General features: G+C 37.3%; 1 protein-coding gene across 6 annotated transcripts in view; it reads right to left on the bottom strand.

Moving 5' to 3' along the window:
- Nucleotides 1-394: 394 nt before the first annotated feature.
- GPAM (glycerol-3-phosphate acyltransferase, mitochondrial) overlaps nucleotides 395-24,286 on the bottom strand; it is a 39,182-nt gene continuing 15,290 nt past the window's right edge. For 5 of the 6 annotated variants that reach the window (XM_030030185.2, XM_030030183.2, XM_030030186.2 and 2 more), the window contains 17 exons: nucleotides 22,625-22,738; nucleotides 21,230-21,379; nucleotides 20,185-20,281; nucleotides 19,076-19,212; nucleotides 17,865-17,964; nucleotides 16,935-17,147; nucleotides 16,427-16,540; nucleotides 14,347-14,432; nucleotides 13,237-13,352; nucleotides 12,511-12,581; nucleotides 11,122-11,386; nucleotides 10,446-10,588; nucleotides 8,763-8,840; nucleotides 6,076-6,216; nucleotides 5,114-5,303; nucleotides 4,946-5,004; nucleotides 395-3,742 (listed from right to left, as the gene is read on the bottom strand). In XM_030030185.2, the coding sequence (XP_029886045.1) occupies nucleotides 3,626-3,742; nucleotides 4,946-5,004; nucleotides 5,114-5,303; nucleotides 6,076-6,216; nucleotides 8,763-8,840; nucleotides 10,446-10,588; nucleotides 11,122-11,386; nucleotides 12,511-12,581; nucleotides 13,237-13,352; nucleotides 14,347-14,432; nucleotides 16,427-16,540; nucleotides 16,935-17,147; nucleotides 17,865-17,964; nucleotides 19,076-19,212; nucleotides 20,185-20,281; nucleotides 21,230-21,379; nucleotides 22,625-22,738 (2,191 nt within the window). In that variant the 3' untranslated portion in view covers nucleotides 395-3,625. The remainder of the gene's footprint in view (nucleotides 3,743-4,945; nucleotides 5,005-5,113; nucleotides 5,304-6,075; nucleotides 6,217-8,762; nucleotides 8,841-10,445; nucleotides 10,589-11,121; nucleotides 11,387-12,510; nucleotides 12,582-13,236; nucleotides 13,353-14,346; nucleotides 14,433-16,426; nucleotides 16,541-16,934; nucleotides 17,148-17,864; nucleotides 17,965-19,075; nucleotides 19,213-20,184; nucleotides 20,282-21,229; nucleotides 21,380-22,624; nucleotides 22,739-24,286) is intronic. The other variant, XM_030030180.2, reaches the window with a different exon arrangement.

The raw sequence follows: 24,286 nt of genomic DNA, 5'->3' as shown, positions 1-24,286 counted from the left end.
TGCACTCCAGGTCAGCTTGAAATCGCCACGAGAAGGGACAGTCTGCAGCATCAGAGCAGTCCTAGACTCCTGAATGACCCCCCCTCCCCCATAAGGCGAGAGGAACTTTAAAAGAGGAAGCCACGTACAAGAGCCTTGTGGGGATCGGGAAATGGAGAAGCAAAATGGCACCTCCGCTTCGCAACAAAACAGTGACTCAGGAGTCAGGATGTCACCTCAATCTGCTTTTTAAATGGTTCTGCTCCAATACATACACTGCTGGAGACACACCTGCAATGAAAGCTTTTCGTGGCTTAATTTCAGAAGCTACCTGGAATGGGACAAAATTATTGAATGAATTATCTTAGCAGGTTGTTTAAAAAAACAACAACACAAAAACCACTAGAAGAACTTGTTAAATGTCGTATTAGCAAACAGTTTAATTTATTAAAATGACTCCAGTACACCTCTGTGCTTCTACAACAGACACAGCATTACACGCAACAGGTAAAACGTGGTAACATTCTCAAGGAAGCAGTATCAGGCTCATTAGTACAGAAACACAAGAGCAACAGTATCTTACATCACCTCCCAGCTCAACCTTCTTCTACATGGTGATTCTGATACTTCTCTGTGGAGCAGGCAGGCAGTTGAATGCAAGTATGTGCATATGCTTCCTAATCAAAGATAGGTGAATAAAGCCCTATACTGTCAAAGAGAAGGCAGGTATGCCTCCCATGTCAGTGTAAGTAGAAAGTAAATCTATTAACAAGTTTACAATCCCTGGGAGCCTGGGCAGCTGTGGCGGCATGGGAAGTGGAATTCTACGTTTTCATCACTCTAAAAATGTGAGATCTACAGGACGCATATGGAAAGATTAAGTTTCTCATATCATGAAAGATCCTGGCCCAAAAAGACTTGCACACCTGAGTAATATGCTCGTAGGAATGACGAGACTCTTGTAAGTCTTTGTAAGAGGAGAGTTCTTAAAATACATTAGTGGTAATTCAGGGCCAGTCCTTTCTTCTTTACTGGTTAACTTTACCGAAATTAACTCAACCTGGCATTCTATCAGCAAAGGAAACATGAGAGATTAATAAAATCAGAAGACACTGAAGGTGTAAATACAGTGCAAAAGTGTTGGGTTTAGTTTTTGACTGTTACAGCCTGATAATTTTATATTCTGTGCTTTATTTTCAGGGAAAAGCATAGTTGTCGTGTGTCATAATATACACGCTTGCATATATATGTATACATACACACTTGCTGCAGAATGCAAAGGCTTCCAGTGGCATATGATTCATAGTACTGACTTCTCACATGCAGGTTTTATTCATACAAAAACAAACCAGTTTTAGAGGTGCCCCCTCCCTGTGCATACTAAATGTATTCATTAATGTATTCACATGCATTATTACCCTACCCACTCACTGATTTATATTAACCAGGTTTGGTTTTTTTTTTTTTAAATGTCAGCCATAAATTATCTCAGGTGCAACACCTAGCCAGAACACTCCAGTGACCACAGTACTCCTGGGTTTTATGGTAACTAATATGTCAGTTGGCAGAACATTCTTAATAAAATGACTCAAGTTTTGTTTGCTTCATATTGCTTCATTTTCAAAAATCTTTTTTATGTACAATCTTTGCTGTTAGTACACTTCAGATTTACTGAAATGCAGTAAACTACGAGAGCTTGTTATTCAGAAGCACCTAGTCTTTTTTTGACATTAAATGGAAGCCATCAGCAACAACTGTTGTATGGAGCATTCGTCAGGTTAACAAACAGTGCATATTAGCTAGTATGAGATGAAACCGTTTTCTAAATAGCTAGTAGACTTCACAAAACAAATTATGTGCGATGTGGTCACTATCCTGCTGAGAGAGCAGAAGGACACAAGAACAAAAGCGACTCTATGGTCAGTTTCTATCCGTATTAATGTAGCTTTGGTTCAGAAATTCTTTAAGTGTTGTAGAGCACCTGGTTTAGTGACAAAACACATGCGTCTCACAGTGCTAACAGTATAATGCTAATAAACTATAAACTGCAGGTTTCAAATATTAATAGCATTTAATAAAAAAAATTTACAGAAATATTCTTGTTGACAGATGTGCAGTACAAACGCAAGCTCCTTGGCCACAAACTCAAATTGTGTGCATCAGTTTTGTGCTGGCGTAACAGTGCAAGTGCTGAGATTCAAGTATGCTTTTCCGTATTTATGTTAAGCAACAGAGATTACATGATGAAGGTTGGGCGATTTTCTGCTCACAAGGCCAGGACATGAAAATCAAGCAAAACATTGCAGTAATTGAAATGTTTGATTTCCCTCATATAGAAGGCAATCTAAATGAGGAAAAACACATTTCACAAGCAAACCAGCTTCACATACCACCAAGTTATTGCTTCAGCTAGATCAGCTGTACTAAAATACAGGACTATAGGTTGCAATCTAATCTCCACTTGCATGAAGAGAAGATGAAATCTACAGTGCAAGTCCTCCATGCAAAAGTATCAAATTGCAAGACCAGAGTCCTGTTTCATAGGACAGAATTTATTAATAATTCAGTTTTGCCTACAAATTTACTTTTTTTTGGTCAGTTAGATCAGAGTCAAAAGTACATTGTTTATGATATTTCTGTGTTTCTAGAGGTTACTGCCAATTCAGATCTGCTCAGCAACAGAATACAATATGAATACTTGTTTCCAAAGAATTGCAAAAGTTATTGCTGAAATTTTTAGGGCCAAAATTAAAAATTACTTCACCAAATCAAGTCTTTACCCCACTAAAAAAAAAAAAAAAATCTGACATTTTATTAATTAAAAACAAAACAAAAGCTTTTTTCAATTAAATAATAATCTAAGATTTTACAAGATACTCACATTCAGGCAACTGTCTCCTGACTTTCATCTGGCTGAATGACAGATGCCATAATAAAAACAAGAACACTACTCTCACATTCTTCATGACAGCAGTGATTAGTGCAACTTACCACTGCACTACACAGCTCTAATAGTGCAAGGTGTGTCTGCTGACAGCATTTTTCACAACCATCTGCTACATGACCATTATTCTCAGATGTCTGTAACTGTTATTAGAATTTTGGCATTTATGTTAACGTTTATGAAAAACTATGGCTTTATCCATGAAATATATATCCTGCCTAAGCAAAATTTTTAAACCATTTATTTAAAACAAAAAAACTGAATTGGAATGAAAGTTACTTGTTTATGCCATAAGCTGTGTTGCCACTAAACTCAAGATCTCAGGGTTAGCTACAGATCACCAATATGTGTATTTGTGCATCTGTTACAGTCTTTAAAACTTTATTTAAAATGTAACACTGATAAAACTTCACTCTTCATTTTAAATCTAATTCTAATCATTTATCTTATTTTTTGCAACATGTTTAATTACTTGTATCCAAAGTGTCATCTGAGTACCGCTGTATTACAACAGGATTGGGACTGTAAGAAACCCATAAATGCATACATAAGAAGGCACTTGTCTTCCAATAGTTCAAGTCAGAGAAGGCCTTACCCAGACAGTGGCACCTTACACTTGGTAGGATTAGCAAATGTCCCCAGGCTTTGACACAGTCTCAAAACCTGTCTTCGTGCCCCTGAACAAAAGGTGCTATATGTGGTCTATAATACCATGAAGCTCATGATGAATTCCAGTAGTTTTTGCCTGTTGCGCTGAGGTAGGAACGTAGTGCTTAGTTCCAAGATAGTGTCTCTTCTTTGTTTTGTCTGATTGAAAACCTAAAGCACAGCATGAATATATGTAAGTAACACCATATTAAAAGAATCTCCTTTCTTTCATGATTAAAATTTTATGGTCTATACTAAATTTGCCCTCATTTACAAGAATTTTTTTTTTCCTTTCTTCAAGACTCAGATGGCAATGTCTTTAGATATTATTGGAATTCACTCAATGTTGAAGCCCTTCAAGTGGTACAAAAGAAGAGAAACTGAGAAGTAAGCACAGTGTATGATAAACAGCCAGCTCCTAACACCAAGGGATAAAACACGCACTCAAAAGGCATCTGAACTAAAAGTGTAAGGACTTTGAAAACAAGAATTCAGATGCTATGCTCCAAGTAGGTGCTCAGCAGATGCTATCTAGTTCCACTTTTCCAACAGCAGAATAAACTAGAATTAAAATGATGGATTTGATATGTGCTTTCTTCACAGCTCTTACAGTCTACAGGAAGATACCTTTACTATAGGCTTTACCATAGACTAACTACTGTTAGTTTATTTAATACACCAGAATTTAAAGACAAAGACTTCAAAACCCTTATCTAGTAATACTTTGCATAAATGCTGATGCTTTCAAAATTATAATGCTAAAATCCATCTGGCATTCAGGAAGCCACGTCATCCTGATGAAAGAAAAACTCTTCATTTGCAAAATGTAGATAGGTGATTTAAAATTCAAAATGCTAATGGTAAAGTGCAAAACTGATCCTTTATTTTAAGGAAAATCTGTATACTCATGGTGGACACAGGAGGTCTATTAGGATGGTTCTCCTGGAGCATCAATCACTGCCAAACCAAAATTCAGTAACTAATACTTTTGGAAGATTTAAGTAGTCCTTCAAAATTAAATTTAGCTGTTACTAAGCACAGAGCATGCTCTCAGCCTTCCACCATTGTCACTGATGTCCAATAAGGGCCTGTAGTAGAGCAGTGGAACTTCATTTGCTGTGAATAAAAATGTCTAGTTACCTAGTACTTATCTAGGTTTTCTCAGGGGCAAGAAGTAGTACCCTATTCTGCAATGTATGCTGTTTTCCTACAGCCCAGAGCCTTAAGGAAAGGAAAATGCTTAAAACCCACAATGCATTTGCACAGATACATTCACAGATTTTAAACTGACACCGAACAGGTTCCATGAATTGTCAAAATTGTGCTTATGATTAAAATGAAACTTAACAGTCTCCAGCTTTGATCACCACTTACCCCAATTTCCTTAAAGACTTTCACTGCATTTTTCACATGACTGTAGGTAGCGCTCTCAGCTGCAAGAAAGAAAACCCAGAGATAAACAAACTGCAATTGAATTTGGGCTACCTTGTGTTAGGAGGAACAGAATTAATCAAAACCAGTTCCAAAACCAGTTTAACATACCATATACAGCAACATTCTTCTCCGTCCTGCTTATTAAGTGCCTGTGTAACTTTTGAAGATATTCAGACTCTGAAACAGGACCGCTAAAATTGTGCACGAAGATGACAGCAGAGCTGTATGCCTCCAGTAAAGGTCCCAATAACCTCTGCAGGAAAGTGATGTACTGCTGATGCTCTTGAGACTGGCTCACCTAAGAAAGGGCAACAAGAGCTTAAGTGACAGAGACCAGTGGAAACAGGAAATGACCTGCAATACAGTACATGGCAAAACAGCAGCCGAAATAATTCTTATTACAAAAAGGAATACAGGGCCACAACACAGCACATTATGAAAGCATAACAAAAAAGCAGTTTACCATGAGAGACAAAACAGGCACTGCACATCACAGATCAATGCAACTTTTTTCTCCTCCAGGATATTAATAACTATTTTCCTAAGATAAAATTAAAGACATCATACTGTTCTGCAGCCAACAGAAGGGTTGCCATACATTCACAGAGATGGACACGTTTCCAAGTGTTAACAAGATATCCTAAAGAGTATTTGTGTCAGCTCTGTGAGAAAACTGGTAATATGTCTAAAATCAACATGATCAACCTGTGAAGTGAAATTTAGGCTGAAAATAAAGACCAGCCGGATGTACCCCTTTTAGAGTACGTGCTGTCAGTAAAGAATAAAACATTTAAACATTAAGATACTCGAGCCTTTATTAGTTTTCATGACACTAAACATTGCCCTTCCACCTCCCTATAAGATTATTTGATGTTTCTTCAGCTGTTTTCCTCATGGGAAGGACGGAAAGATGTTTTACTGACGGTAGCAAAATACAACACACTAACACTGTGAACCACCAAAAAAAAAAAAAAAAAAAAAAAAAATTATCATTACGCCTCCCAAACTAGTGAAGTAGTTTGTATCTCTCACAACAGGCTTCAATATTATTAGCCTTAGGTTAATATTACCTTCAGGTAGCAATCTCTCTGCTCTTCTCCAAAATCACTGTCTTCATCTTCCTCGTCACTTCTCCAAGATAATGGCTCAGGGAGTTTTTTATCCCACTGCTGTTCTGTAAGACTGGGGCTAACATCCTCCTGATCATCCTGCTTAAATTTGAAAGACAAGGTGGTAAATAGGTAAAAACCCAAATCCAGGTAAACAATGGATTTACTTTATAATCTCATCTGACTTAATCAGTCCACTTATTAACCAATATTCAATGAAAGCAGGTGAGACCCAATTAAAGACAGGGTTGAGACAAGCAGAGAGAAGAGACATTGGGTGAAAAAGACTGTTTTTCTTTAGTTTGCCTGTTGCATAAAAGTGGAAATCTTTGCAAGCGTTGCTGAATCTTCCTACCAGAGGCCATGCAGTAGCAGTTGCCAAGAAAGTGTTTTCAGCTGTGTTAGGACAGAAAGTTGAGATGCTATCTGGATGTGGATATTGCTAACCTCCATGCTACTGTTGCCTTAACGACAGAGTAGTAAACTCAGTGTTACTATATTACATAGCTAAAGTCTCAATTAATGCAGAATGCCACAAGTAGCTATTTGGAAGCGGTAACTTACTGCCTCTAATGATGCTGTTCTTGCATTTGTCAGAATAGAATGAGCCAGTTTTAATCACAAAGGCCCCAAATTGTTTAAACCTTGATTACATTGATGAAGGTATGTCAGAAGTTCAGGTGTACAGTAACTGAGGTGCAAGAGAAATACTCCACCTGACCGACCAATGTTTGATGCAACATTCAATTTCAACAATGCATCTTCAGAAATTAGTTTTAGAGATAATAAACACACACTCGAAAGAATAAGTGAAGCCTTAGTGTCAGTCATTCACCATTATTTGTTTTGCTCAAAGTAGTAGAACAGAAAGACTTTTCAAAGGTCACCAGTGCTAAGTCACTGAGGAAAGACCCTCATACATTTATTCCATTTAGAAATGGGAATCAGGGAAGATTAAAACCAAATGGGTTACAGACACCTTGTAGATGTGATTACTGTCATAATATTCATGACAAAGAAAAAGGCCTCTGCAGCAAATGAAGAATGACATCCTTCCAATCTTGCACTCTGATTAAATGTTTTATTTTGAATGAAGCAAAGGTCACAAAATAAGTTTAAAAAAATACCAAAGAGATCCTAACTATGTGTTAGGAATATTTCTTAGCTTTTGAAGTAGACACTAGAATCACAGGAAAAGAATTTAAAAAAAAGCATGGGTCAATCAAGCTCAATTTAATGGGAAATTTATCAATGTGTTAATGTCAGCAGTAAACTGAAATAATTAGAAGAGACAGAAGCTAGCTACCTTTCTTAGAGAACAGGTTGTAAAAACCCCACAAACATTTCCAACCTGTCCAAAGTCATGAAACCACCATTGCTTACAGTGTTTGCACTGATTATGCGAATTCTTAACGTGCTAAAAGTAGTAAGCAGGTACAGAGGTCTTCTAAGTTTAAGAAATTTACTGACACAATATATCTCCTTTTTAAGCATTCAAACGTTGCACTTTTGTTGCACAAATATTTAAATACTGCCTAATAGCTATCTATATCCCAGCTATAAACAGCAAAGTATCAGACTCAGCAGCCAGAACTTACAGAAGAACCCTCAAGGCAGGTTTCATCCTTGAGTAGACAGAAGTGCTTATCTACTGCTGTCCACACCTATTTTCCTCACCTGTCCCCAGGCATGGAACATACAGGTTTCTTCCTAATCCTCTGATTAGCATTCGTTTTGGGACTTATCTAATAATGATTACAATCTAATGCACAACAACATGTCTGTCTGTAGGTTAGATAAAAAGCAAGCAGTTGTACCTCCAAAGAAGGAGAGTGTTTAATATCCAGGTATATCAAGTAAATAGTACCTATGGTTACATATATTAAAAATGGAGGACGTATCAAAAGGTGAAGCATTAGAGTGAAGCAGTGGCCATTAATAAATACCCCAGAAGCAGCTCTAGCCTCCTTTGAAACTGGAATGGTGCAAGAAGCAAGCAGCCAAATAGATAACTCCTTTTCCATGTGCTCTTTAAATTTTGCTTCTCTTGCTCCTGGGCGCCCAGATTTGTTTACTGTGCACAAAAAAAGTTTAGGAAGCAAAGGTATGCTGAGTCATCTGCCCGCTGGGTCCCCAGGTTTTCTTTACACTGTATGCCTCTGGTGGATTGCACCACACAGCGACTCCAGTACATCCCTGAAACTGCAAATTGTGCTAGCAGAGGAGGTTTACAATAATTTTGAGATCGACGCAAAGGAATCAAAGAATGACAAAAGATCTGGACTACTGACTCCTGTAGAATAGAAAGTAAACACTCATGTAGTTATGCTACAATTTGAAAGGGCTCCAATAATAAAATAAATCCCAATTTTACAAGACAGTATAAAATGTGTCTTCTTTAGTAGGTTTAATGGTATAATGAAATTACACACAGAGTCATTCCTAGCATCACAGGATGACTATACCAAAATGTCTGACGCTTATAAATGTAGGAATGAAGTAGTATCAGTCCTGGACTTGTTAAGTTGTTACAAGCTTTCAGTAACAGCATATATTTAGAACAAGACTCACAACTAAGAAGCATAAACTACCTATGGCTAAAGTCAAGTACAAGAAACAAAGCTCATTTAGTATCTCTATCACCTTACCTCAGCCACCAGAAGAATGCCATATTGTATCAGCCTTTCCACAGATTCATGGCAAACTTGATATATCACCTGGCAAGGCTGCACAACATAAAAGAAATGCACTGAAAAAAATCACATCCATTACAGCAACAACAGTTCCCTGTTCAGTAAGAGTGTTTCAGATACAGCAGTATTATTCCTTTTAAGCAAGTTATTAAACTTTTACCAGCATAATCCCAATGCACCACTCTCATGTTTATCCTGGCAGACAGGCAGACATTAAAAAATTACAGTGAAATAGGATATTTAAAAATTGTCCAGTTTTTTTTAAGAAATGCATTACTACACTGATAGAAAACCATATTAAATATTCTTGCCTTTTAATCGCCTCTAACCAAATTTTAGTTTGTTAACAATTCTGGAATAAAATCATCATAAAACTAAAAACATTGAGACTCATACCAGTGATTTATTTGGAATTTAAAGGAAGGTACACTTTTAAGAAATTCCCTTATGTGTTTTGAAACTCTGAATAAAAACCCAATCTCTTTTACATTGTTCATAATCACATAGGAAATATTTTCTAAGTTAAAAAAAAAAAATCAGTTATTAACTCTGAAAGCAGAAGGCTAAGATTGCTAAAGAACCCCACCATATGAGCTACATTACTGGCCAGACAAAAATACTAAATTTGGCTCATGCTTCATTTAAAAAGGCTTGAGTCAGAAATATGTGTACAAATTTAAGAACTAATTCAAGGATCTCTAGAACTCTAAGTAATTTCTACACATAAGAAAAAAGAAAATATCTAGCACTTAAAATTGCAAGTATACAGAGTGTTAAGTATACAGAGTGTCTGAAAACTGAGATAACATCAGCTCTCTTCAATGTTTTGTAACAAAACAAAAACCAAAGTCAGGCCATGTTTAAAATTGCCACTAAGTACTAGGTGTGGCACACTGTGACTATTGCACTTCTATGCAAATTAAGAATATCTTTAGAATCTGGAGCCTTAGTTCCCAGCATAATTTCAATCACCTATGCAAACTCATATGAGTTGGGTACTCTCAAAGACTCGTATTTGTTTAAGTAAAAAAACATTTAAATAGTTCGGGCAGAATGCAGATATAGTTGTGATGGTCCAATGACATAAGCGACACAAAATCTGTTAGAAGGCATTAAGAAGCCCAACCTCAAGTTGTGGGAAACTGACAGAGACAGAGTGAGAAGCTTTTCTTTCTCAGGAAAGGCCTAATGCCAGCAGAGCAGAAATGCTGCAGGCTCACCCCAGCATCACCCACTTTAGCACTTCAAGGAGCAGCAGGCGTGTACTCAGTATGTATCCCTGAAACTGGATCAACTGATTTTGTTACACCTTGCCAAGGAAATAAGGTAGTGACAGGAGTTTGGCAAGTTAATTCACGTGTTATCTTAGGCCAGACATCTTTTGGATGAACTGTTCTCATGGAACTACTGTCGTTCAAATGTTCAGACGTTTCCTTGAAGCAAATGGGAGGAACACTATCTTCCTTTTTCAAATTATATTGAACCTCTTGCCACCCGTTACCATCAGACTATACATACGGTGAACGTATCAAAACTGTGACACATGAAGAAAGCATCAATTAATTTCAAAGTAACATATGCAGTTACAAGCAGAACAAAAATTTAAAACGTGGACAACTAATGCAATTACTTACTTACCAAAGATATAGTAAATTCATTAGAAAGCAAGTAACACAAGCTGGCAGCTTTTCGGACCAGGTGTTCTTGACTAATCAAACTGGGAGAAGCACCACCGGTACCATTTCTGTACCTCCTACTCTGAACCGCATGAAGACTGCAGGCTAGAGCAGAAATGAACATAAGCAAAGTTTATTTTTCCAAAAAGCTTTATAGCAAAGGAAACTTTAAACTTCAGTTTTGTCTATTTCTAGGCCTAAAAGCAGTCAAACATTACACATGCAATTGAAGAATAAAGACAGAATTCACCACTATTTTGTTTGTGTCCAATTAATGTCAGATCAAAACAAAATCTCATTGAAGTATTGAAACAAAATCTCATTAAAATATTGCTGATCAAAGCACAGGTTTTGCCATGTTGGCTCAAAATTCTCATAGTGCCTTCCCAATGGCAGTGACCAATACACAAATACTTCCAAGAAAGATAAAGGACAATGAGAAAAATGGGTGGAAACATTCCACAAAAAACCCTGAGTTCACTTTAAAGTTGTTTTTGTTAGAGTAAACATGGGCTGAAGCAAGGAGGGGATATATAAATAGAAGTAAATTACATGAAAAACTGATGAGGTTTTTTGTGCAGATTCTTTGACTTCATGGGTTACAAGAAAGTCTTTCCTTGGTAAACCCTGAAACATACCAATAATGGCCTCTTTAATGAATACATGAAGTACTCCATTGCTGTAGAAGTTGAGTTCAAAGACAGCAGGTATTGTTGTGCTGGGAGTGATGAAGAACTCATTGTTTCGGCTAGTGTTTGTGATATTTACACAGTTCCCCAACAAGTGGATGGCATGCATGACAACATCATCTGAGTTTCCTGAAAATCCCAAGTCAAAGTCACGGGCTAAGACCTCCTCCTTCATGGAGAAGAAATCTTCTACCAACCTGGAAAGATCAGTTCCCTAGAAATAAAAAGAGAATCACACTGTGAAACAATATTTCTGCACAGCAGTTTATCTGTAAACCACATAACCATGTATATAGCAAACACATAAACAATACACTAATTGTCAATAATCCAAAGCACAACAGTCATATTAGAAAAAACTTATTTTCATGGAGATTTTGCTGAAATAGTCCACAGGTTTTGACTTACATGCAATTATATTTTAAAGCCATGCAGCTATTTGGGAATGGAAGTTTTTTGTTTGCTCCTTGGTTTATTTCACAACCTGTAGAGACCTGAGCTGTTCTTCAAGAACACGTTAGAGATATCGTATTTTGATTACCTATGCTATAAAATGAATAATCAATTATCTGGGAATATTGTAATTAACAGAACTCTTCACGTGGTTGGGGACATGAGGAAAAGCTTTTCCTCAAGCACTTTCCTTCCTTGTTTTTTGTCTAGATGGCTTCAGATCACATTGTAAAACGCTTCTTTGATCCCACTATTGTAGGAAATTGGAAAGACTGGACTGACAGGAATGGTGATACTGTCCTTGACAAGCAAGATTACATATCTGACCAATATTTTTCGATTTGTTCTTGATTTATGTGCAATAAAAGCTTCAGATTAGAGGGAGAAGGAATTTCAGAAAAAATGCAAAACACATTTGTAGGAGAAAAAAAAAATTCTTCCAAGCCCCACGCACAAGACTTCAGTTAAACATAAGTATCATTCTGCCATCATGATATAATTCTAGTACTGAGGAACAGCAAAACTAATTTGAAAATTAACAGAAGAATTTCTAGCATATTCAATGGTGAATGTGTTTTGAGATCTAAAACCCAATCTTAATACAATTAACCAAAACCATGTATTCTTTAAAAAAAGCGTAACTACATTTTTAATTACAAAAATCTGTTTCCACATGAGTATTTATTATCACCCCATCAATAATGGCTTATCTTCAAGCATCCATTACTAACTAAAATATTAGTACACAGACTACCTAAATTGCACTTTAATTTAAATGCATCTTTCTTCTTTTGTAAGTATCATGCAACAGTAAAATGCATGCTATTTTTTTTAATTAAAAGGCCAAAGCAATGTTTGGCTATTTGAGCAGCATGGAAGCCTTACCTGCCTGTGTCTGTACAGCAGCAAGCAAGCAACGATATGGGTAGACATCACAGCACAGGACTTGTTAGCAGCTAGAGATAAACAAGATAAACGTGTTAAGCACCTGAGAAGTTCAGAACATCATTACAAGTGAAAGAGTACCCATTATTTAGAAAAATATTAAAGTAATCAAATTAAAGTAACTTGGAACTAAGAAGGCTGAGTAAAGCTTAAATGTTTACTAAGCTAAGTACCATTTTGTATGCATCTTTTATACCACAAATCACAGAAATCACAGATCTACTGACTGAAGCATACACCATGTAACCTATAAAACCTGGCAACACTGGTCCATGCAGCTAGATGAGTTCATGTGAGTATGACCTTAAATAATGCCATTAAGACACTGCAATAACTTCTTACATGAAGTGATAAGAAATCAGTGTATCAATATGACAAACACTTCAGAGTACAGCAAATTCAGTATACTAGTCCAAGAAGTTAACAAATACAAAAGTTAACAAAACAGAATAAAAAGCTTGTACTTAATCAGAAAGAAGAGTTTATAAAACTTTGAAGAGAAGGGAGAGAGGCAAAGGATGGAGAATTGTCAAGACAGCATTTGAAGTCATGAAATGATCACCTGAATGGAAGGAATTGGGAAGCATGACATTACCAAAAGAGCAAGGTAGTTCATGCAATCAGCAAAACAAAACAGGTAGCTGACAGTGATACTGTAACACTTACTGAACAAAATATGCTCAGCCAAGTTGGCTATCAGCTCTCTTCTGAAGGGTTCACTGGTGATATCCCTGGAGTTGGGCAGTGAGGCCTCTGTACCTTCATCCACAGTATCATTAGGTCTGAATACAGAATAAAAATTCACACTATGACTTTTAGATTTTGATCAAACTGTAAAATAACCTAGACTGTTTGTTTGGGGTTTTTTTTAATATACACTAACTGAACTACAGCACAAAAAACCACTATGCAGTCTGGTAAAGGCACAAAAATGTTATGCGTAAAAAGCTCCACAAAAATTCTAGTATCTACCAACTCTTCCAGATTATTTCTTCACACTAAACAACAATCCAAGATAAGACTACCAAAAGAAAACCTGCAACCTTGTCCTATAGCTATTAGTGACTTTGCCATTACATCATTTGCACCCCACAGCTCTTCTCTTCCAATGAATATGGACAACAGTAGATTAAGCAAACCTGCCTAAAAGCCAGTTTCCAGCCCAGCCTCTCTACAAACTAGAAATGGTCTTTTGAATGGACCTACAACTTTCTAAAGATAAATTACTGACTTTGTCTCTACTAGGAGCACACAGGTTTGTACAAGTCCAGCAAAGACCTCAACTACAATGTGTACCTGTGTAACAAATGCGGATCTAGCCCTTGAGCACAGTTTTGCAGTTCTGAGTGACAGTCACCTCCCTGAGCAAGAGGTACTCACTCCCAAGTCCTATTTGCTTTGGAATTGTACCAAAACCCACCTGAAATGTTTGTGAGGTTTAAAAACAAATCCTACATTTTTGTGTTATTTTTTCCCCCTAAGTTATTCCATAACATTTAAAATTAAACCAAGAGAAGTCACTAAAATTTAAAAAAGAAAAACAAAGCCTCCTCGAGCTTATTTAAAGAGAGCTCCCCAGAAAGAATGCAACTCTCATAATAAATTGCACAGTTATAATTGTCTAAGTTTTTAGTTCTTCTATACATAATTAGATTACCCTTGGAGAGTTCAAATACTACTTGGAATGTAACGCAGAAGACTAAAAAGACAAACAAATAAACAAACAAACAAATCCCAACCTGTCCTCCCTCTCCCCAACACCCAAAAAATCTCTACCTCGACGGAAGTATAGCTGGTAGCAAAGCTTGTTCCAAAGAAAGAGGAGCAGGCACAGGTTTTTGGCTTTGGCTGTTTACATATTCCTGTTAAGAGAAGACTTGTTATTTTTTGTAATTTTTCCACCTAATACTATTATTATACGAAAAAGGCAATTATTCAAAAATGCAACTGTGATTAAAAATAGCTCACACTAAAAGAGCAGTAATAAGGTCACAGAAGTTAAAAGTTTTCAACCGTTTATTCGCTTTTGATGTTATTTTATGAAAAGGCAGACTTTCCACAGCAAGGAATCCGTACTTCATGAAATACATTGCAACAAAAACAACAGATAACCCCTGACAGCACCCTGCTGGGAACAACTCCTTTGAGACTACCTTCTCCATGATTAAATTAATGAGAACTGCCTTCATTAACATGAGTGAAAGCAAAGTCTAATACCCATTCAGAACCAACATTGAGACTGTAATTATTGCTTGCTGCTGCTTTCTTCAAACACCAGGATAGGGAACTTCTCCACAGGTAAATACCAGTTGCAAAACCCCTCACAGTGCCACAAACTAAAGCACCCAGGAAGCAGGCAGGGTACTGCACGCTTGGTGTTCTTGAATCCCAAATTTCTCAAAAGCCAAAACACCTCTCCTTACAGGTTAGCATTTACATTATTCAGTTTTCAGGACACTGTGTTCTTTCAGTTTCTATACAGACTGATGTGGGAAACTAAAGAGCCACTTAACCTGCTGGTCAGGAAAACAGTTCCAGGAAAGCTGCTTAAAAGACTTTCACAGCCAGCTCACTCTCCTCTGCTTCTAAGCCTGTGCTCACAGAACTGCAGATGCCCAAAATTAACCCCCAAAGCTCATCTCCTTTAAAAAAACCTGCAGTGACATAACTACACCAATTTAAAAATACAGTTACACTTCTGCAAATCTTGGTTAAGGCATACTTAAACAATTTGTCATTTCTTACCTTTCTGGACTACAAAAATGAATACACATACAAATGAGACCTGACAGAGGTTGCTAGGAAGGTATAGAGTGATTAGCATTTCACTAGATTAAGAGGGCAGATAACCTTCTTTTCCTTATACTGATCCAAGAACAACTGTTAACTCCCTACCAAGAATAGCCCACGCCTCCTCCTTTGGAAGTGAATTAATATCTTTCCCTACTACGCTAATTACAATGCGGTGCAGACGGTCACAGTAATTTCATGCTGCGGTAATTGAACCCTCCAAAGCTCTCCAACCTACTGCTTTTCTGAGAGAAGTAGGGCAGAAAGAAGAACACCTAATTAATTTGAATAATGTTCCAGTAGGTTGTTGTGACAGTAGTTAATCTTATTAAAGTCACACTAAAAAATAAGGTATACTGTAGCAGAACACAGATTAGTGAAATGCAGATAAGTACAGTACTAGCAGATTCTGCAAAGAGATCAGAGAAAATTTAAAAAGTGAAGGCAGATACTACTGCACCACCCCATTCCCTGAGAAACTACACAACAGCATTTGGTGAACTACTGTTGGTAATAGTTGTAAACTAATAACGAACTGTGACTTTCAAAGACTATGCAAATTTTTATGATACAGTATCGATGATAATTTTATAGCTACTAATTTGCTTAGCACTTTTAAAAATGCAGTGAGATAAATGCCCTTCCTCAACAATAGTGTAAGCCATTAAATTACTTAAACTGGAGAACTGTATTCAGTTTCCTTCAACTCCAAATGTCTCTACAACATCAAGAATTACTACATGGTACAAGGATAACTTTAAAGATTGTTTGTTAACACAAAACAAACAAACCAAGAACCCCAGTAAGAATACTTACACCCTTACACCATTTCAAAACTAACATAACCCTTTATATTAAGTCTGAGACTATTTCAGCTTAACACAAATGTGTCCAAAGACTCATGCATTCAGCAAAACAGGGATACTTTTGTACCGCTGGAATCGACTTCAGCAAATAATGCTAGTGATGATAACCCACAAATAGAAAAATCAAAATAAATGTGTCCCACTATTGAAACACCAAAAATGTCAAACATTCAAAAGGATCTTCAAAATATCAAACTTACTTTTAAGGAAAATGGTTGTGCAAAATCTACCCTGACACATCCGTAATTCTTCCGCAGCATTCTGAAGACTCCTCTAGCTATACTCCAAAGACTTTCATTCTTCTTAGGCTTGCCCTGGAAAACATAGGTGGTTGGTTTGGGTTTTTTCCAATTTGCAATTAAAAGGTTATGTTTAAAATTAAAATGCATGCAATAGCAGACAAAACAAGGCCGAATCTTTTGACACACCTTATAGCTTCCAAGTAAATCTAGGGAACTATTGTTTTCCATAGAAATCCACTTGAACATATTATTTGTTATGTCATGAATTTGCATTTAGAAGTATGTCACCCATACCTCAGCACTCCCTATCAGAGAGGTTTTGTGATTCATGGCTGTACGCTCTTCAGCACTAACACCAAGTACATGTGACAGAGGACTACTAGCACATCGTTTAACTATGCAACACATTTTCCTGCACATAAACAGAAAGTCCCCTAGGCAAAACAAGTTGTTCAATTGCTCTTACCAGCTGTTCACTGTTGTAGTGACCTTCAATTATGCGATCATAGGAGATTCCCACAGGTATAATTAGGACGTCAGGAGTTGCATTTGAGAAGAGAGCATCCACCACCACAGATAAAAGACCTGCTCTAGCTCCAGATGTCTTTCCACTTCGAGACCGTGTGCCTTCCAAGAATATTTCTAAAAACTGCTGCTGTCTCAACAATTCTTCTATGTGCTGAATACAAAAAAATTGGAGAAGAGGAAAAAATAAATATCTAATTATATCGGCAAATTCACATTTGAAATATATTGTCAGCAACCATTTCCTTTCAAAAACATCGGAAGATCATGAGTTGGCATGAATACTTATGAAAAAAATAAAGGCAATAATTAATGCTTGACACAAATCCAGACCAAACTGCAATTGAATTTGCATGAATACACAAGTAGTATAATGCCATTTGTTCAAGAACCACATCTCTAGCAACAGTTGATCTAGCCGATTTGCATACATCTCTCCTTCTGGTTCCTCAGTACATCCCATCTTCCAAGATGCAAAACCAGCTATTATACTGAACAGCACAAAGGATTACATCAACCCATCATAAACAGAGACTTCCATTAAGTTAACAGAATCAGTCTAGATATGCTTCAGAACAAAAGAAATCAGAGAAACAAGGTTTAACATTATTTCAGAGAGTATTAATTCCACTTTCTTTAATAAGGATTACGCAAGGTGAAAATCTGCTCATCCTCAAAGGTGCTGGGCATTCATTTCTCTTTTATTCTACACATTCAAGACTTCATACAAAAACGTATCCTTTTTTTTGCAGCATGAAACCTAAGACAAATTCAAAGCAGTAAAAAACATCCCCGGACAGATGGAACTCTCCTTTCCATTTGCCACCTGACTGAAACACTACCTACAGAAACAAAGACAAGAAATACGTACCACATAGAGCAAAGCTCTGTAGAGGAAGTCCTTACGACCATCAGGACTCTGATCTAACTTTCGACGAATGAAAAATCCTCCTAGCTTGCGGATCAATGTGCTATGTAATAAAGAAGAATTGTACTCATTGATTTTAGTTTGCAAGAAACTACTACATGTCCAGTACGAAATTCCCAGCATGCAACAGGAACTGAAATTACTGAAATTCTCAAAGACTAAAATGTGTTACACTATTTGCACATGATGTGACCACACAAATATTACTCTATTTAACTTAAGAAACAGGCTTCTCTACACTGTCTTGCTTCATTTCACTCCCTTGACAGACCACTTCCCCTCTGCAGTGACCCTGACCGGGAGACTATTGTACATTGAGATGTTGGTGACCCACCTAACAGTTAACCTGAGCGGGTGCAGGTCTGTGCTGTGCTGCATGCACATACAGCATGGCCTTCGTACCCATGTTGTACTGCACATACCCCTTGGCTGCAGGATCAGCTCAGCCAGCTAATTTTAACAGAGGAGCCTGCAGGCAGCTCCCACTTGGCACCAGCAATTACGCCGCCTGCGCAGCCTTGCCTTTATCTAACAGTGCAGTAAGAAGTTCTCATGAGAACATCCTTTCTGCTTGACAGAAGAAATGACGAATACAGTTGTTTTCATGTAAGAAAATCCTATACTAGCTCAAACAACCAAAATGGGGTAACACTTTCTGCAAACAGGGTCTGCATGGCATGCTGTGTGTGGATCGGAGGCCCGCTGGATAAAAGACCACTTCAGCCACTTCTTCAGAAATGTAATTTAAACAGAGACCAAACTGGAGTACTTTCCCACAAAGTATTATTCACTCAGTATTGTTGCTGCCCATTAGCCAGCTCATTAAACTTAATGAAGAAGAGTTGTCCATTCACAACGCTTTTTCACATACTCATCTTTCCTTAGTCGCCTACCCACTTTGAGACTCCTAGAAGAAAGGAATATCCTTCCTTAGGTTAAGGAAGGATGTAACCCTACTTAGGTTACGACACAAGAGTTTCTCAGAAGGATTTTGTTATGCTCTCTCTCTGAGCATGTAATAGGAACCAAAGAAGTTCTATATGATGGCCCATTAATACTCAGATTGTCTTACACTTGAACATAAGATATACTGCACAATAGGTCACCTGAAGAATCCCCACCTCGACCTTTTTCAAATAAGACGACGTTATTACCTGAAGATGGGTATGTTGAGATTGTTCCCTGCAGCAATGTAGGGTGCTTTGATGTTATGGCAGAAGAGAATGAATGTAAGGAGCAGGTAGTCAATGTGGGATTTGTGAACAGGCAAGAAGATAAGAGGCAAATTCATCTACAGTGGGGAGAGCAGGAAAAAAGAGTTGGTAAGAAATGTGGAATATTACTCCTTTTCTAAAATCCATTATTGAGATTGCTAGCATCATATAATCAGAACTGATGGTAATTTCCAGTTACCATCATTCACTTTGTTTACTTCTGGTTTTCATTCATCTGTGACAACGAGAACATTTTAGTCAACTGTACTTAATTTTCATGGACTGTAGTTTTTAGTTGTATGCATTACATCAACAATGACTAATATTCCCAGTTTCTTCCGACTCACAGTATTGAGACAACAATCAAACAATTAAAGGGATGTGGCCAAATCATCAGTGTCACCAAAGAACTGCTATTTCTATTAGATATCAGCAAGGATCTATGAATACTGGGGTTCCCAAACACTGTAATTAAAAGATAACAGAAAATATTAGGAACCTTTTTTGTTTGTTTGTTTCATTTATCTATCCATCTTTCTAAGGTAAACCCTGCAAAAAGAATCAATTCCTTTGAGTGTAAAAAAAAAAAAAGGTAGAATGTAGGACTTATTTTGATCAATTTCAATAAATATCGAAGGACTGGGAACAGACTGCTGGCAAGGAACAGGAAAAGTTTATTTCTTAAAGACTTTTATTCCAAATTAAGGTAAGACTGAAAAATCCTAAATAGACCTATTAATTTATTACCATCTGCCTCAGCACAAAAAAAGAAATAATACTGGATGCAGGTTATCTGAGATAATCATTCAGCCTGATAGTTAAAATTTGATCCTGAACAAAGGTAAAACCAGAGTGCACATAGTATTTTCGGTTACACAACTCAGAGAGCATTACATTTAATTAAAACACTATTTCACAGATATGAGGCAGTTCTATCTACAATCTGGTATCATAAAGACTTAGCAGAGCTCTCCTAAAAAGTGCTGTAAACATTAATAGAAACTACTTCAGAAATGTACCTTACCAGATTCTCTCTCACGCTCCCTTACCTCTGTTGCTGCTTTGACCATTTCTATTTGACCTCTGTGGATCTGAATATTCCAGAAAAAGCTGTTAAACAACTTCAGTAACACCCAGCCAGTCAACCTGAAGGAACAACAAACACAACTCAAAAAGCTTCATTCATTTCTGACTCCATTTTATATTTCTTCTATATGAATAAGGGCAAAGCCATAAAATCTAATTACTTCATATTCAAACAAAATTACTATAAAATCCAATTGCTTAACAGGTTTTTGCCTATCAGCTAAGCCATGGTTAGTAACCACATTTCAGCTTCCTGCAGTTATGACACAAAACTTGTGTCAACCTTATTGAAAGCTGTTCAAAGGGCAGAGACCACTTTACATAGGGGGCAAGTTAATGGAGGTGCTATGATCAATTTATGATAATAACTAAGCTAGTTAGGTGACATGTTAGGTGACAGCATGTATCTGGTCTTGTGGGAGAACTTAATACAGTTACAAAAAATATAGGCTTTGCATCACAAAAGTTGGTGAAAGGGACTAGGAACATGACAGAGACAAATTAATCCTTAGTAGCAAAGGTAGACATCACAGTAGAAGATTTTATCTCAGGTAAGATTTTATCTAAGGAAGATTTTATCTAAGGTACTTAGAACTGCAGGTTATGATATTCAATGGGCCACTGCAAAAAAGATCTTTCATCACAGTCTAAGATGCTGCAGCTAGCTGCTCTCACCCACATCAGCCTGAAACAACAAGACATACTAATATTGGTCTAAGCATTAGCACAAAAACTAGTTTCAGAAGGAAAAAAAAAAAAAGTGTGTATTTAATCTTATCACAAGATTTATCCCTTGAAAAGGCAGAGGGTTTCTGTTGCATCTGAAAATGAAGAATAACTACCATTTCATTAGTTAACATTAGAAAAGGGATTATTATGAATAATGCATTATTTTTTTAGAATAATTATTATTTATGAATAATGTGTTACAAGCTCTGTTGGTATAATACAGAGAGAGCTTGGCCATCCTTCTACCCGTTGACAATACTGACGAGTCATTTTTCTTACCTGATTAAAGCAGGTGACACATTTGCTACCATTTCCTGGAGAATTTTCCTAGCTTTTTTCTTCACTTTGTTGATAGCTTTAGGATCCGTTTGAGCAAAACTACCCGGAGCACTTGGTTCAGAAGCTTCATCTACAATGGCCTTCTGGACTCTTAGCATTAAAAAGTAAAACTTATGAGACAGTTCCACAACAGAAGAGTTCAAGACACAGACAATAACTGCTGGGAATGAGCTATATATTACTACAGGAGTAACTGGCAGGCATAAAAGAATATGCACACTAAAGTATTGTGTACTCCAAATGCATTAAATTTAGTTCAGTAGTTTTCTAAGCTCTGATTAAATAGGTGGATGATGGATGAATGTGCTCAACACTGACCATATAAAATAGTATGTACGTAGATCAGAGGCACTGATATCAAGTGATTGCCGATTTTCAGAAATGGTTAATAAGGTTAAAAATACAGAAAGAACAGCTGAAATCTCCTCTTTGTTAATGTTTTCTTTTTCCTGCCATAGCAATTTCACTTACCTCACTAGACAGATTTATGCAGCGGCTATTTTGCACTTCTACAGTACCTTCCCCCTTGAATTCTCAGTTTTACTAAGTGTAACTAAGTTTTATGAGGGCTATTTTCCCCATTTAAAACATACCTAAGAGAGATTAAGTGGTTTAACACACCATAACTGTGGCACAATGTGGTCTGCTTTACTTTTCAAAAGCAACACTATCATCTCCAGATGGGACTCAAACATTAAAAATTCAGGAAAGTTAGGAATGTTAATGTAGGCAGTGTGTGCCCTCTGACAAAAGTAGACTCAAGGAGTGGGCACGTGGTTGAATTTTTTTGTGTCCTGGGAAAACTGATACCTTAATAGCTAATCAGGGGCTCAATGTGCCATTGAAAATGTGGTATATGAAACGGAAAACAAGCTCCACAAAGTAAAGGGTGGGTATTCATTCTATAGCCTCTTTCCAGTTTTGCCTCGCACTCTTGGTGTACACTCAGGTGTACACTCTGAAATGCTGCTTTCCTATTATTTCTGAAACACTGACAACTTCTGATGACTACAGTATGATTTCAGTGGTAGTGATTTACATGAATTAGATAAACAAACGTTTGAAGAGTTCCCATGTAGCAATTTATTCTTCTGTGTACTGTCTGCTGTCCACCCACTATGCAACATTCATCTGGAGATTTATAATTATTAATCTCCCCTCTTTTACTATTCAAACAGAAATTGCAAGCTACAGTCCTGAAAGGCTGTGCTGAAGACACTGTATCCTCTAATATTTTAAATAGTCTGATTTTCAAAACCTGCCGCTTCCAAATTCTGAAGTCGTATTATAATGTATCAGTCATTCAGAAAAATCGTTTATTTTGCGTTATCTTACCTGCTGTTATTCAGCACATTTTCTGTCAGATTCTTGGCAAACATACCCTTATGAACATCCCTCTCTTGCACAAAAAGGACATAACAAAAGCGTCTTGCAAGCCACCCTCTGTACCTACAAAAATATGAAGGGTATTTGAGAGTGACCCTCAAAATATTTCACTGCCAAAAAAAAGAATATTAAAACCACCTAAAAATACAATTAAGAAGCAAAAGTAAGTAAAATTTTATGAAGGGCTGCCTAAAAGCTTCTGTATCTTCTAGTAAATTGCCAATATGTTAATGTTATGGATGAAATAACTGATGCCTAGCACAAAATACCTGAGACAACTGAGGTCTACGTTACTTCAATTCAGGGTGATACTGGCCTTAAAACATCCACAGTCTCACAGGAAAGTAGCTACAAACCAGCATACACATTTTGTCTGTCCACTGGAACCGACTCACCAGCTCAGCGAGGACAAAAGAAGAGCTAGTGCCGATTTCCGATTCAGTGACTTTACAATGAGGAATGTAAATGCCCAACTAAGAGGTTTGTCAACTGCTTCAAGAAACACCGAGTCCTCTTGGGAAAGTTGCTCACATTGTACGCAGAGAGTAAACTCTCACAGACACTTCTGAAAATATGTTTGCATTAGCCACCAACACTAAAAACACTTTTTTGGTAATCTTTTCTTCCTTGCCAGTGTTTTCAAACACCCAGCCCTATGTGCTTCCTACATACCTTCTCCTTGCAAAGTTTTAACAGGAGTAGAACCACTAAATAATCAGTAAATCTCTCTACGCATTCAAGTGTTTAAGTAAGGCAACTTAGCTTATGCAGCCAGTCTCTTCCTTTCAAATTAACCCTGTCCTCCACTCTCTGGATCATATAAGCAGCAATCCCCTGAGAAAATGTTACTTTGAACAGTTTTCCTAACATCACAGAAGATGCATGTGACACATGAAGGGCTAAAATCCAGTCCCCAGCAGTGAATATTGACTATTTTCTCTCCTCACCACCCTCACTCACCGGGCCAGGACTGGACAAGCCACCACTCATGCAGGACTCCTGAACAGCAGAGCTGATGTGATGGGACAGAATTAACAGCTGGAAGAAGAAATTAAATTCTGGCCTTTCCTAAGACTAGAGCAGTTCAGTATTATGCAAAAACGCTGTCCTGAGGACTGCTGGTGCAATGCATCGCTGATGCTCTAGTGAGTGTCCCAGACAGAACCGTGGGTGGCAATGCTCATGCTGCTTTCCATGCTGGAGTGCCACTAAGGTCTCACTCCTTGTCGTCACCCGAGTTACTGATCTTGGCTGTTAAACCTCCCTACCACATTTCAGTAAATTTATACATGTGTTAAAACCAGCTAGGAAAGATGAGAAGGAACTTTTACACTACAAAAGGCCAAACCGCCTGAGTGCACAGGCCACTCGCACTGTTAATTGAGTGCACACGCACAAGCCATCGGCACTGTCTGACACATAAAGGTTATACAAGTATTCAGACTGTCTCGAAGGACAAAGAATTTTGCTATTCATGCTGTCAGGGAAGTAGACTGGTGACTCTGTTTTAATTGCTTTTCCATTTTTCCCTTCTCATCGGAGTTTGAGAGCCTTACTGATTTTTCTAAAAAGCGAAGTTAAGGATATGCTTCTTTCTGACAACAATTTTGG

This window comes from Aquila chrysaetos, chromosome 11 (genome assembly GCF_900496995.4).
Source record: "Aquila chrysaetos chrysaetos chromosome 11, bAquChr1.4, whole genome shotgun sequence".
In the NCBI taxonomy this organism is placed as follows: Eukaryota; Metazoa; Chordata; class Aves; order Accipitriformes; family Accipitridae; genus Aquila; species Aquila chrysaetos.
This window is presented reverse-complemented; position numbering and strand designations above follow the sequence as displayed.